The sequence below is a fragment of the Monodon monoceros genome, unplaced genomic scaffold (genome assembly GCF_005190385.1).
Source record: "Monodon monoceros isolate NGI ecotype Baffin Bay Population unplaced genomic scaffold, NGI_Narwhal_1 Super_Scaffold_12, whole genome shotgun sequence".
NCBI lineage: Eukaryota > Metazoa > Chordata > Mammalia > Artiodactyla > Monodontidae > Monodon > Monodon monoceros.
This window is the reverse complement of record NW_021703768.1, coordinates 143,881,965-143,894,764: the sequence shown is the minus strand read 5'-3', so window position 1 is coordinate 143,894,764 and position 12,800 is coordinate 143,881,965. Positions and strand designations below refer to the sequence as shown.

General features: G+C 47.4%; 1 protein-coding gene across 1 annotated transcript in view; it reads left to right on the top strand.

Moving 5' to 3' along the window:
• The window catches only part of SLIT3 (slit guidance ligand 3), a 620,113-nt gene that overhangs the window by 389,873 nt on the left and 217,440 nt on the right, over positions 1-12,800 (top strand). The window contains exon 5 of the mRNA XM_029218173.1: positions 5,749-5,820. Coding sequence (XP_029074006.1) covers positions 5,749-5,820 — 72 coding nt within the window. The remainder of the gene's footprint in view (positions 1-5,748; positions 5,821-12,800) is intronic.

Below are 12,800 nucleotides of genomic sequence, written 5' to 3'. Positions count from 1 at the left end.
GTACCAGGGCTTCCTAGCTGGGACATACGTTTGGGGCTCATTTGGTTTTGACAGTGACCCAACTGCAAACATATAATCTTGCTTATTAAGATAAATCACCTGCACAAGACATTTACCTTTTAAGATAAATCCTCCCCAAAGCCCACATTGTAAAACCCCCAGGGAATAATTTTTCCTGCATCTGTCCCTCCTGCTGTATCAAATAAGGTAAGCAAAACAATATCTTTCTCTTTGGATCCTAGAGCAGAGTGATGTGTCATGGTTACCATATTTGAGGAGTTGGGGGTAGGGGATCAAGGTTCAGCTTTGTATAGGATGGTAGCATTGAGAGTCCAAGAAATTTTAGATTCATAGATTATCCATCAGAAATGAAATGAGTTTGGATTGATACCTACGGCACCAATGGGCGGTTTCTTCCTACTAGGCCGTGAGTGACTAGGAAAGTAATTTTAATACATACTCAGGGCAAAGAGAATCAGAATCGCAATTCACTGCCCTGATCCCAAATCCAATAAAGGATTCTAAATATAAATGCTTTTAGGTCATCCCCTCTTTTAGTTTGGCTACTCAAGAGTTGATGGATTTTTTCTTTTTAATGTTACTAAAAAGGCATTTGATTCGTCTTAGTGCAAAGGGTTTGGGGAGGTAGATAAAGAAGGTACCAGATTGGGTTGCTCCAGTTTTCTTTGCTCAGTTGCTTCCCACCCCCTACCATGCATGGCCTCTTGATCCTTGATCCTGGATATGTCATCTTTCAGGGGTGATTTTTTTTAATCTTCTGAGATTAAAGATTTTTTTTAAAAAATCTTTCCTGATTTAGGAAAACTGACCTTGAAGCCTTCTTATGAAATGCTTTGGTTTGGATCCCTTGGGTTCCCTTTGCTGACATTGGCCCCCATCTCCTGATTCTTTGGACTTTGCTGCTGAAAGTCGTGGCTGGGAACTTCTTCGGCAACCTGTCCTTGAGTTGCTAGTGTCACTTCATCCAGCCTTATGGAGAACAGGCAGAGCCAGGGAATTTGCATTTCTCCTGGGTGGTCTAACCAAGGACTGTCTGATGCTGGGCTACAAAGACCCAGATCCCTTGGTTAGAGACAGGAGCTTCCCAGGGTTTGGGGCTAAGACCAGCACTTTACCTAATTGTCCTTTATTTCCTTCTCCAACCTATTTCCTCCATCCCTTACTTGCCTCTCCCAGGAGTACTTTGTGAATCCGTCACTTGGTCAAGCATCTGCGTCTGAGCGAGCCCAACCTAAGACAGAACTTTACTCCTGAATCAACCTCTCCTGTTTTATCCAAAAGAATCTAGAGTCAAATATGGATACTCGTATCTAGATGATAGATGAGGGGAAGTTTAACCTCCCTCAGACTTTATGGAAAGAATATTAGCAATGTTTATATGTTCTATTCTTTGCAGAGTTGTAGGCATATGTCCTGAGGCTAGTGAAAAGGGACATTTTCAGCGATGCAAATCCAGGGCTAAATGGAGGGAAAGTCCAAGAAATACGTGCAGCCTTTCACTGAATGCCTCCAGGGTTCCAGGTTCTGTGCAAAGTATACACATACCAATTCATTTCATCCTCAGTATCAATCTGCAAGAGATCAGTAAAATTCATAGCCTCGCTGTAAAGATGGGGAACCTGAGGCACAGAGCATTTCAGTAGTTTGTGTGATCATACAGCTAATAAGTGGCTCTATCCACTTCCCACACAAGAATTCCCCAATTCTTGAGGAGCTTCCAAGTCCCATTCTGTACCTTCGGAATAATTCGACATGGACCTCTAGGAGCCATAAACTTCCATTTAACACAGACAGGACTTTCTGGTAGCATGAAGGTGACCGAGACAAACGCATTGTCCCCACCAGAGCAAAAAGGAGAGCATTTACCTGTTTCTTGCCTTGCCTGGTAAACATGGGGAGGTAGGGGTGGGGTGAAGGTGGGGACTGTCATTCACTCTTGCTCTGAGAACAAAGCATGTCTGACATTGCAGGGAGAGCCCCGGGAAGCATTTCAAAAGCTCCACTGGAACTAGACAACCTTTCAATCCATTTATCAAAGCGTCTGCAGTCCCTGTTTCAAGGTAGATGAAGCAATAATAAATTTGCGAAGAAAGTTAATCTGTGTCCAAAGCATTTTAGTAAATTAAAAAGGGGGGGATGTTGGCTGGAAGGGGGATATATTGGCTCTTGCCAACTCCTATTTGACTTACTGTCTCCTTAATAAGTCCTCTCTGGTCTGGTGTTTTTGGATGGAATGATCAGCCAGTTAATCATTTTCCAGAAGCAGGAAAATGCACTTTAGCTAATGCAGTTCGCCTTTCTTTCAGAATCCTAATTATTTAAAAAGGCATCCCAGTCGGGAACCCCACTTCCCAACCAAGAAAGCCTTTCCCACCAGCCATCTTCCTTTATTTCCCCAGAAAATCCCAGCTCACCATTCTTTCTCTCACCCTACTCCAACCTCATCCCGTTCATCTAAGGTTAAAAAAAAAAAAAAGCAAGTTCCCTTTCAAACCTGGTCACTTTTGAGCCTTTTCCCGCAGGAAGAGGGAGGCAGTAAACCCCCAACAAGCAATTGGCCGGAACTAAGCTCGTGGGCACTATGGATAGATTTTGTTATTTTTATTTAAGTGTCAGCCGAAAATGGTGGCTCTTGTCTCTCTCAAGGATAGTACTTAACAATAGCTCCATGCTCTGGCATCACGCTGAGATAAACACACTATTAGGAACCCCCACAAAAGCCCCGAGATAATTGTGAAGGGACAGTTACCGAAAATGAAGCGCCCAGCCCTGAACCCTCCTCCACGCCCCATCAGTAACACCATTAAAGCTGTCAGTTTGTCAGCCCACTGGAGGTATTTATGAAATCAATATACAGTCCTGCAGATGGATGGCCGCGGTATTGTTAGCCAGAGAAGAGAGGCTCAATGGAAAATAAAATTAATAAAATTTACAAGCAGATTGTCATGGGTAGCAGATAAATTCCCTACAATCTACTGTTTCGCTCAATTGCAGCAGGAGGAAAGCCATGGCAGGGAGACGGAAAGAGCTGTACTTTCAACGAGGCTCCTGAAAGTAGGAGCAACCCTGGGTATAGTTACAGCGAGAAAATAGTGAACGGAAACCCAAGTGGCCGTCCCATCCAAGTGCAGAGTTTTGTCTGTGTGACCGCTTTCGTGGGAGATTGCCCAGCAACTCCATCAGATTTTTCTGCTTAAATACGGCTGTCCTTCCTTCATCCCACTGTACTGCAAACCAGAACCCTCATACAATTGCTATTCTTTCAGTATACCGGGGTGCCTTAAACTCAAAGGGTTAATGCATAATTGGGATATGTACCCCTTCATCTGGCTTCCAAGCGTTTTTAGAGCTGATTGTTCTAAACTTCTCTCCTGTATCCTCCACCTGCCCCTGATTTTGATCATTAGCCGTTTGCCAAAAGTGTGGCCTGAGCTGTTTCCCAGAGCGGCCAAAACTAGCATCTGAGCCTGGGAGGCTAGCGGGCAAGGGCTTGCTGTCCCGGAGACCAGCCTTCACTTGGCAGAAAAGACCGGGCCCATTGTGGCTGCCGGAGCCTGGGGTATAGCCCAGATGCCTGGTGGAAATTGCATTAGTCAGATGACAGGACCTGGGCCCCTTTCTCTTGGAGCCTGATGGAGAGCAGAGGAGTGGCCTTGGTGACACTGCCTGACCTCTACTGTCATCGTGGGCTTTGTTCAGCGCCCCGACTCCAGGCTGGAGCCCTGCTCATTGAATCAGGCCCAGCCAGGGGAGCCTGCAGTGGGGCTCCCTGTGCATTTGAATTTACTTATATCAGTCACAGGCAGAGGAAACTGGATTTGAGATGGGGAGCACCCTGTTATTCAGCCCCAGGATTTCTCTCTGTATTCATCTCTGCACCCTACCCCAACTCTGAGCCTTGCCTTGATATCTAACAGCGGCCCCAGACAATCCCCACGTGTCTTGAGTTTTAGCCCGCCACTCAGAGTTGCCTGCTCAGCTCAGCCGATGAGAGCAGAAAAATGGGCTCCTCTCTTCTGCTTCCTATGTTTCCTCCTGCTTCCTGGCAAAATGATGATTTAGAGGGCCCAGGTTTTAGTGGAGGATGGTCGTCTGACCTCTCTTTCCAAATATATTTGGAGTCATCTATAGCTTTTGATTAGGTGCCCCTGGAAAATCAGTGTGGGAGTGTCCATCCGTCTCTAGGACAACACGGCAATTTAAGACGCGTTTACCCTGTGACCCAGCACATTCTCCTTATAGGACTTTATACCAAGGAAGTAGCTGTACAAGTGTCCTCAAAATGTGTGGGCAGGAAAATTCATCCTGGTGTTTCCTTAAATGTTAAGTAAATAAATACCTAGCGCCGTGGGATCATATAGCCATCTATAGAATTGGATGATAAACAGCCATTAAAAATGTTGGCATAGGGGCTTCCCTGGTGGCGCAGTGGTTGAGAGTCTGCCTGCCGACGCAGGGGACACGGGTTCGTGCCCCGGTCCGGGAAGATCCCACATGCCGTGGAGGGGCTGGGCCCGTGAGCCATGGCCGCTGAGCCTGCACGTCCGGAGCCTGTGCTCCGCAACGGGAGAGGCCGCAACAGTGAGAGGCCCGTGTACCGCAAAAAAAAAAAAAAAAAAAAAAAAAATGTTAGCATACATGTACTGTTAATGACAGGAACAGATGTTCTCAATATAGTATGCGAAAAAAGAGGTTAAAACAGACTACATACTATGAGATCAGATTGATAAAATTTATATATATATTACTCCTAATTGGTAACAGTGGTTGTGTCTGGGTAGGTAATTTTTTACCTTAATATCTGAAGGTTTTTGTGTTCTTTTCAAAATAATGGATATATATATATATGATTGATACACATATATATGCTTGATTGCTTACTAAGACCCCAAGCAAGCTTGGCGTATGAATGAAAACAAGTGCATGTGTTTGGTCCAGCAAAAAATAAAACTGGAAAACAAAATGAAAAAAAAAAAAGCATGGGTCTTAGGAAAGGATATTGAGGCTTTGGGGATTCTTAAAGGGGACCCTGGTACAAGGCTTGGGTTTGAGCCAGCTTCAGGACCTGACACTTTGTCCCTTCCCCTCCCTGCTCAGAGCAACATGTTAGCATTGCTAAATGCTACATGAGGTGCAGTGGGACCCCCATTTTGGGTGGGTTTGTGGAAATGCAATTTGAATTCATCATGCCTGTCACTAGCACGATCCAGGTGGCCCCCAGGGGTCTCTCTGGGGCTCTCGAAAAGCAGAGAGGGTCATCCCCCATCGGAAAGTCAGGATGGCCAGGCTCCATTCCAATCTCAGATGAGAAAGGCAGAGAGAGTCCCTGAGAAGATGGGAGATTGAGTGGTGTTGACCCTGCGGTGGGGGAGGGATGCTGTGCGGAGGCGGAGGAAGGGGTCATCTCTGGGAGGTGGCAGAACAAGAGAATTGGGTGTAGTGTGTGTGCAACAAATAACCCAGCACTTGGCTCGTGGCCTGGAGGTGTGAGACCACCCACAGAGCCCGCCCTGGAGGCGAGCCGCTGGCCTGGTAACCATTTCAGCAAGGCCATCGCTAGAAGAACAATGTGAAGGCTTGTAAGCAGCCTGGGGCCTGAGACTAAACAGTCCCCCAAACACTCCTGACCGCAGAGGCAGCCTCCAGAGGGGTTTTGTTATCATAATGAGATGCAGATAAAGCCGGGCCTGTGTCCTTAATGCCTGTGCCTCTTCTCTTCTTGTTTAGAGATCTGAGCGAAAACCAGATCCTGGGGATCCCGAGGAAGGCGTTCCGAGGCATCGCAGACGTGAAGAACCTGTAAGTGATGTTTTTGTTGCTTCGCTGCAGATGTGGTTCTCCGGCCAGAGCAGGGGTGAGGGACACGGGACAGGGAGGGAGTATCCCCGTGACTTGTGCCCTCAGTCCAGGTGCCTTTGAGACAGATTGAGGGGTGTGCTTAAGTGGTTTCCAGGGAACACACATCGAACAACCGGCAGCTCCAGGGAGTCTTATTCTTCTCTGGAGATTTGTCCCCAGGTATGAACATAGAGTCCCAGACCTGAGTCACAGCCTGGCCGCACTCTGTGGGCCTGGGGCTCGACTCAGCTTCTCCCAAGGTCATCACCTTCTATAAAATAGGGATGATAGCCTGGTGGGGTATTGATGCAAACGAGAAAATGTTTTTTACGCTTAGTGCCTCGTACATAGTAAGTGTTCTGTAAATGCGAGACAAAGATGGTGAAGATCTCACTGTTAGGATCTTATGAGGGAGAGTCAGGACTTGTGTCCCAGGATCATGGGGAGACATAGCCAGATCTACTGCACTAGGTGCTTGGGGTTTTTCTTAATTTTTATTTGGAAATAATTATTGATTCACAGGAAGTTTCAAAAATAGTAGACTAGTCTGTGTTCGCTTTTACCCAGTTTTCTCTCAGTGGTAACACCCTGTATAACTCTCATATAATATTAAGCCAGAAAATTGACATGAGTGCAATCCACAGACCTTATTCTTCAGATGTCCCAGTTTTACACACACTCATTTGTGTCTGTGTGCGCACATGTGCGCATGTGCAATTCTGTGTCATTTTATCACGTGCAGATTCCGTTGCCCATTACTGCAACTGATGCAGAACTGTCCCATCACCACGCTTTTGAACTTGCCAAATAACCTTTGTTGTTTCCTACCTGGCCCCCTGCTGTCTGCTGCTTATCAGGACTCCTGGGCCCTTCCCTTCACGAGGAGTGTGCCTCCTGAATTTCTGTCTACACCACTGTGCCCATGTGTTTGGAGAGGGGTACAGAGAAGGCATTTCTGCCCACTGACCTCCTCCACAGGCTTGCATCCCACTTGAGAAGTCTTGAAGGAGATTTTTTTTTTTTTTTTTGAGATTTTTTTTAAAACTGCTTTAGCTCTTAGTTCTCCCTGTAAGTACTGCAGGGACTTTGGCGTGCCGGGAAGCTGATGTTGGCTTTCTGATACAAGCTATGTGCCTCCCCTTTGCTGAGAACGGAGCAGAAAGCTTTAGGTGTTTGACATGCAAAGCACACCAGAGGGCAGAGGCATCTAGGGTGCAGGAAGCAGGGAACAGAGAGCACTTTGCAAGGGGCTCCAGACGGCAGGCTACCCATTGCTTCATCTGGGAGCATTTGCCCACAAGCAGGAGCGGGCCGGGAGGAGCAGACAAAGCTGCAGAAAGTGTGACTCGAGATGGTGCACATAAAGCAAAACTAAGAGGTTGTGTTGATTAGCATCCCAGAAAAGCAAGACGAGAGGGGAACTTACAGATCAGCAGTGGGAAAAGTGAGGACCAGAGAAGGGCAGTGACTAATTTAAAGTCAACCAGCTTCTTGATGGTTGAGCCCTAAATTAACATCTTACATACATAAAGTGGTATATCTAGCCTATCTCATGGCTCTAATTTTAAATGGGCCAGTTAATAAGAAAACATATTGTGGTGATAGATAAGCAGGGCTGTGTAATTACCAGCTACATTTTTGATTCTCAAGAAGGTGATTCAGTCTCACAGTGGTCCTCAATAGTTGCTGGGGTTTGGGGGGGGTCATTGTTGTTGTTTTCCTGTACTGTCTCTAACTTCACAAAGGCCTCAGGAGCTACAAGTGTTAAGAGTCCGCAAACTCAAGAACTACAGACAGGCCCTCCTTCTCCCCCTGGATGTGTGTCCTAAACGGCAAGGATCTAGTGGGACAGGGGAGGAGAGTAAACTCACTGCTTAAAGGATGAATTAACCAACAAAACGACAGGGGTTGGTTACTTCATACATCTAATCAGTTCAGTCACCATACTCTGGGGGGCCAGGACTTCTAAGACCCAGATGTGTAATTCTCAGGTGACTTACGGTATAATTGGGGACAAGAAACGTGCATACGAGAGGAAGTTTAACAATTTAACAGTCCACAGCAAAATGGTCCAGTGAGTGGCCAGGGATTTTGAAGGACTGTCAGAGCTCAGAGAAGAACAGTAGCTTTAGGCAGCGTCGCCCAAAGGGTGGCCATCTGATTAATCTGTGTCTGGTTCCCAGCTGTCCTGCGTACTGAGTCTGTGACCTCGGGTACAGTACTTGACGCTTCTGAGCCTAGATTTCTTCCAGAGGGAGAGGAGGGTAAGAATTGTCCCCAACCTCTTAGCGGTCTTGTGAAGGTGAATGAAATGATGTGTATGAATAACTCAGTACTACGCTTGGCATGTGGAAGGTGCTTATAAAGTTCTAGCTACTATTACTAGCTATTATTCCTTTGTTGTTGTTATAATTGTAAAGACTTTCACGGAGCCCGGAATGATGATTGGAATTTGCCGAATGAACAGGCAAATAGCGTGTGCAGAGTGGGGAGGCAAACCTATACAAGGTGTGTTTTAAGGGACCTACGCCGAGCCATCTCATGGGAGTGGAGGGATTATGACGCGGAGTAATAGGTGATCAGGTCAGAAAGAGAAGTGGGGACCAGGTGGTGGCGAGCCTCGCCTGCAAGGAGTATGGACTTTAGATGTAGTTACTGAGAAGGTGACTAGCTTCCGATCTGGGAAAGGTCATGATGAAACCATTGATTCTGGAAGAGGAACCTAGGACAGGAGAAGGTGGAAGAAGGAGGGGGCCGGTGGGAGATGAGGCTGTGGTCCAACGTGAGGGATCAGGGCTCGCAGTCAGGAATGAAAGGAGGAGCCCCCAGTAAGACGCCAGTAGAGACCGAGGCAAGAGAAGTGGCAATCCACGAGTTAGTAGAGGCCAGGGAAAGGAAGGGGAAAATGATAAGTTCCATATTTGGATGACACCGAGAATGATGGCACATTCTCATAGTCATTCATCCATGCAGCCCTCAAAATGTTTTTCGAGCTCCTACTACATGCCAGTTCTGGGGGTAAATGCAGGAAGTAAGATACGTATCTGTGAGCTCTGCCTTCTTGGAGCTCCCACTCCATAGAGGTTGAAAGATCAGGGGAAGAACCAGGCTGAAAGATGGTGAGTTGAGTGTAAAGTAGTGTCCCGTCTTCCACAGGCAGTGTGGACGGAGCGTCTTCTATGTGTTGGTGAATTTGACATCCTGTCCTGTTTCTACTGGTTATGGGACTTTGGTCTGTGACCACAGCTACATCTCTGGTTTGACTAAGAGGGAGTGAAATTAAATAATCCTGTGGCCTTAAGAGAAAATGAAGTGTGGATAATTGGACGTATAGGACCCAAGCTGAGGAGCAAGTTCGAGAAGGGAGGCATCTGGGTAAAGGTTGATGACTGAAGTTGTGCATTTAAATATGTGTCAGTACCTGTAAAATACGAGACGCTTTGCGGAAATTAAATTTGTATAAAACCTGTTAAGGAAACGCCCTCCTCCGACCAGACCTCAATTACCCACTTGTAGAGATTGTCTCTTTTGTGAGTGATGAGTAGTGAATTTTAAACCTCAGGAATGTACATCCCTGTCATCGATCTGTTTATAAACGACCTGCCAGCCCTCGAACATTCTCCATCACCTTGTGTGAGCTCAGGGAATATAACACTCTTCTACTTGTTATTTAAGTAAAATAAAATAGGGGAAGATGATAAATTATTGGAATGTCAGGCTTGAAATACCAACTGGGCCTATGCGTGATACCATATGCTTCACTAAGAGGAGAAAAGCAAGAATTGGCTATTTCTTGTTTATAATTTTGTAGTTTTGATATGGATTTTCTTTGCTTGTCCCGACAGTCCCCCTCAAGAAGGAAGAGACTGTGTTACCCCCATTTTCCAGATGACAAAATTGGGGGGTTTTTTGTTTGGTTGGTTTTTTACTTTTTTTTTTCTTTTTTTTTTTTTTGTGGTACGCCGGCCTCTCACTGCTGTGGCCTCTCCCGTTGCGGAGCACAGGCTCCGGACGCACAGGCTCAGCGGCCATGGCTCACGGGCCCAGCCGCTCCACAGCATGTGGGATCTTCCCGGACCGGGGCACGAACCCGTGTCCCCTGCATCAGCAGGCAGACTCTCAGCCACTGCGCCACCAGGGAAGCCCCAAAATTGAGTTTTGATCAGTGTGTATAAGTTAGTAAAAGTCAGCAGACACCATTGGGCCTAGGCCTCCGCACTTGGCCTGCCCTTTGGAACCCACCCAACCGTCTTCTGGACTCAATCCATAGACATTGCTGTCTAACCAGAGTACTTCCTACTCAGCCATGCAACAGGATAAAGGAAAGAGTAACCAAGGAGGCTGCTGGCAGTTGGAGGCCTGATTCACAGAGGCAAGTAGGCAAGCATACAGCTGTTGTCAGAGGCAAGAGAAAGGACCCAAGGGGGTGTTTAAACCTTGTAATACTGGTGCTGGAGGGATTTGGCGCCCTGCCCCTACCCAGGCAGCGGAAGGAAGCCCCTAATTGCTTCCTGCTTCTCCAGAGAAAACAGAAAGTAATTAGCTGGGGATACCACTCTCTGCAATTACTAAAAGCTGGTTTTATGGGCTGATCCCACTCTGCTGCCTGTCTAGGAGGGGGAAAGGTGCTATATTTAAAGGGAGATGAGATGGATAGATTGATCGGGAGAAAGAGGCACTCAGGTAGACTGACCGGTAGACCAACACTTGACATGCCAGTATTCCCTGCCTACCATATGCAAATGCCGTGCTAGGGACTGGGGAAGACACAGTGAGAAAAAGAAGAGGAGAGAGAGAAAAGAGAGAGAGAGAGAGAGATAATTGTAAGACATAGAGATAGGGGGGAAATGAATTGGACAAAAAGAGAGATGACAAGCCACAATCCCACAAAGCGTAATAAGAAAAAGACAAAACCAGTATAGATTGTTTTTTAAAAAAATGCCCCCTTGCTCTATCTTTCTCAGCAGTTATGTTTTCCTCTGTTTTTCAGTTTCTATTTGCGAGGACTCTGTAGGACATGCATTCCAGAAGGGAAAATCAATAACCCCTGTCTCTGCCAGCTAGCAAAATTTGGAACTGACGGTTTCAAAACAAAGCTGGGCAGGCGGCCTTTGTGTTTCCTAGTTAGTCTGAGTTGCTGCACTGCCCTCCCGCCGGCCCCCAGGAGCAGGCGGTAACCTTGTGTGTGTTTGGGCAGGGAGGGGGGAGGGACAGGAAGTGCCCACTGGTTGGTGGCATCTCTGTCTGCTAATCTCAGCAGCCGTTCACTCCATCACTGCACCTGCAACAGAGTTCACCCTCCTGGTCGTGCCCTGCAAGACTCTATACAATCTGGGTCTCCTCTCACTCACCTTGTGCTTCCCATGCTCCAGTCCATCCCTGAACACCCCAAGCTCCTTCCTGCCTCGGGGCCTTTGCACTTGCTCCTCCCTTTGCGTGGGATGCTAAGCCCTCGGACCTCCACACAGTTGGCTCCTTCAAATTGTTCAGGTCTCATCTCAAATATCACCTCCTCAGAGTGGCCTTCCTTGACCCATCTAAAGCAGCTCCTCAGCCCCCACTGCCCTTCCTCCCTATCCCACTACCCAGTTATATTTATTCAGAGCACTTATCGCCCTATGAAATGATCTCGTTCATCTATTTGTCACCCTGTCTCTGGATGTCACACAGAATGAACATGTGTACACGGGGACCCTGTCTTTCTCAATCACTGTGGAATCCCCAGTGCCCAAATGGCTCATGGCAGAGAATAAGGTAGACTAAGAACAAATCCAATGAATGTATTTGTTCTTTCATTCCTCAAGTATTTGTGCTTGGCCTGTTACATATGAGAAAATCATGCATTATTGTTAAAATGCTTAATATGAAAATGATACTACAAAAAGAATACGACACCGTCCTTGCACTTGGAGAACTCACATGTGGTGAGGGGGCGGACTAGTAAATCAGTGGTTGCAGGACAGGGGCCAGGATTCAGTTGGAGGTAAGGACAAAGATGTGGGAAAGCCCAGAGAGACAGGCCTGATTCTGGCTTCACTCAGGAAGTGACATGGGTTGGGCCTTGAAGGATGAGTAGGAGTTCACCCAGGGGAAGGGCATTCCAGGCAGAAGGAACAGCATATGAAAAATCACCAACCTATGCAAAGGGACAGAGGTATGTGAAAGAGTTGAGACTTGTCAGAGATTCATGGCTAGAGCACAGCGCGCAAGAGGAACAGTGAAGAGAGTTGAGGTTAGTGAGACAGGAGGTGGAAGATGTGGGAATGACGGTCAGGGAGGACCTTGAATACCTGATCCATATGGCAATGGCAAGGGGGATCCAACGAAAAGGTTTTAGTAGGGGAGCAGTGTGATCAGATTTTCATTGCAGAAAGATAGCTCCAGCATCAGTGGGGAGGGTGAATCGCTGAGAAGCAGAGACTGGAGTCAGGGTGGCCAGCAAGGAGACTTGTGCAGTTGGTGAAAGCTTATAGTCCTGAATCAAGCAGGCAAAGTGGACCTAAAGAGGTAGCGGCAAACTACAGAAACCCACGGGAGAAAGCCAGCAGGTCCTGGCAGCGGACCGATGGGTGAACTGAGTGCTTATTCACCAGGGCTTAGCGGGGCAGAGCCAGAGGACCGGAGTTGTGCCTGCCTCTCCTGATGGAAGCGATGTTGCGTCTTGGAAGGGGGATTTGGGAAAATCTGCTCGCAGGAGGCCAGCGGATGCCGACGCGTCACCTTCCCAAGGTGCAGAAGGTTTTCTACCCTCTCCTTCTTTGCATTCCTGACTGCGTGTGTCGGGTTCAGAGGTGCTACTGGAGGAAGTTGGACGGCACCCCAGTTTGCTAAGTGCTACCCAAATAAGCTGTGTAAAGAAAGGGATCACAGCAGCCTGCCTGACTGCCTGCCCCTTCCTCCCTCCCTTCTTCCCCACTTCCTCCCTCCTCCCTCCCTTCTTC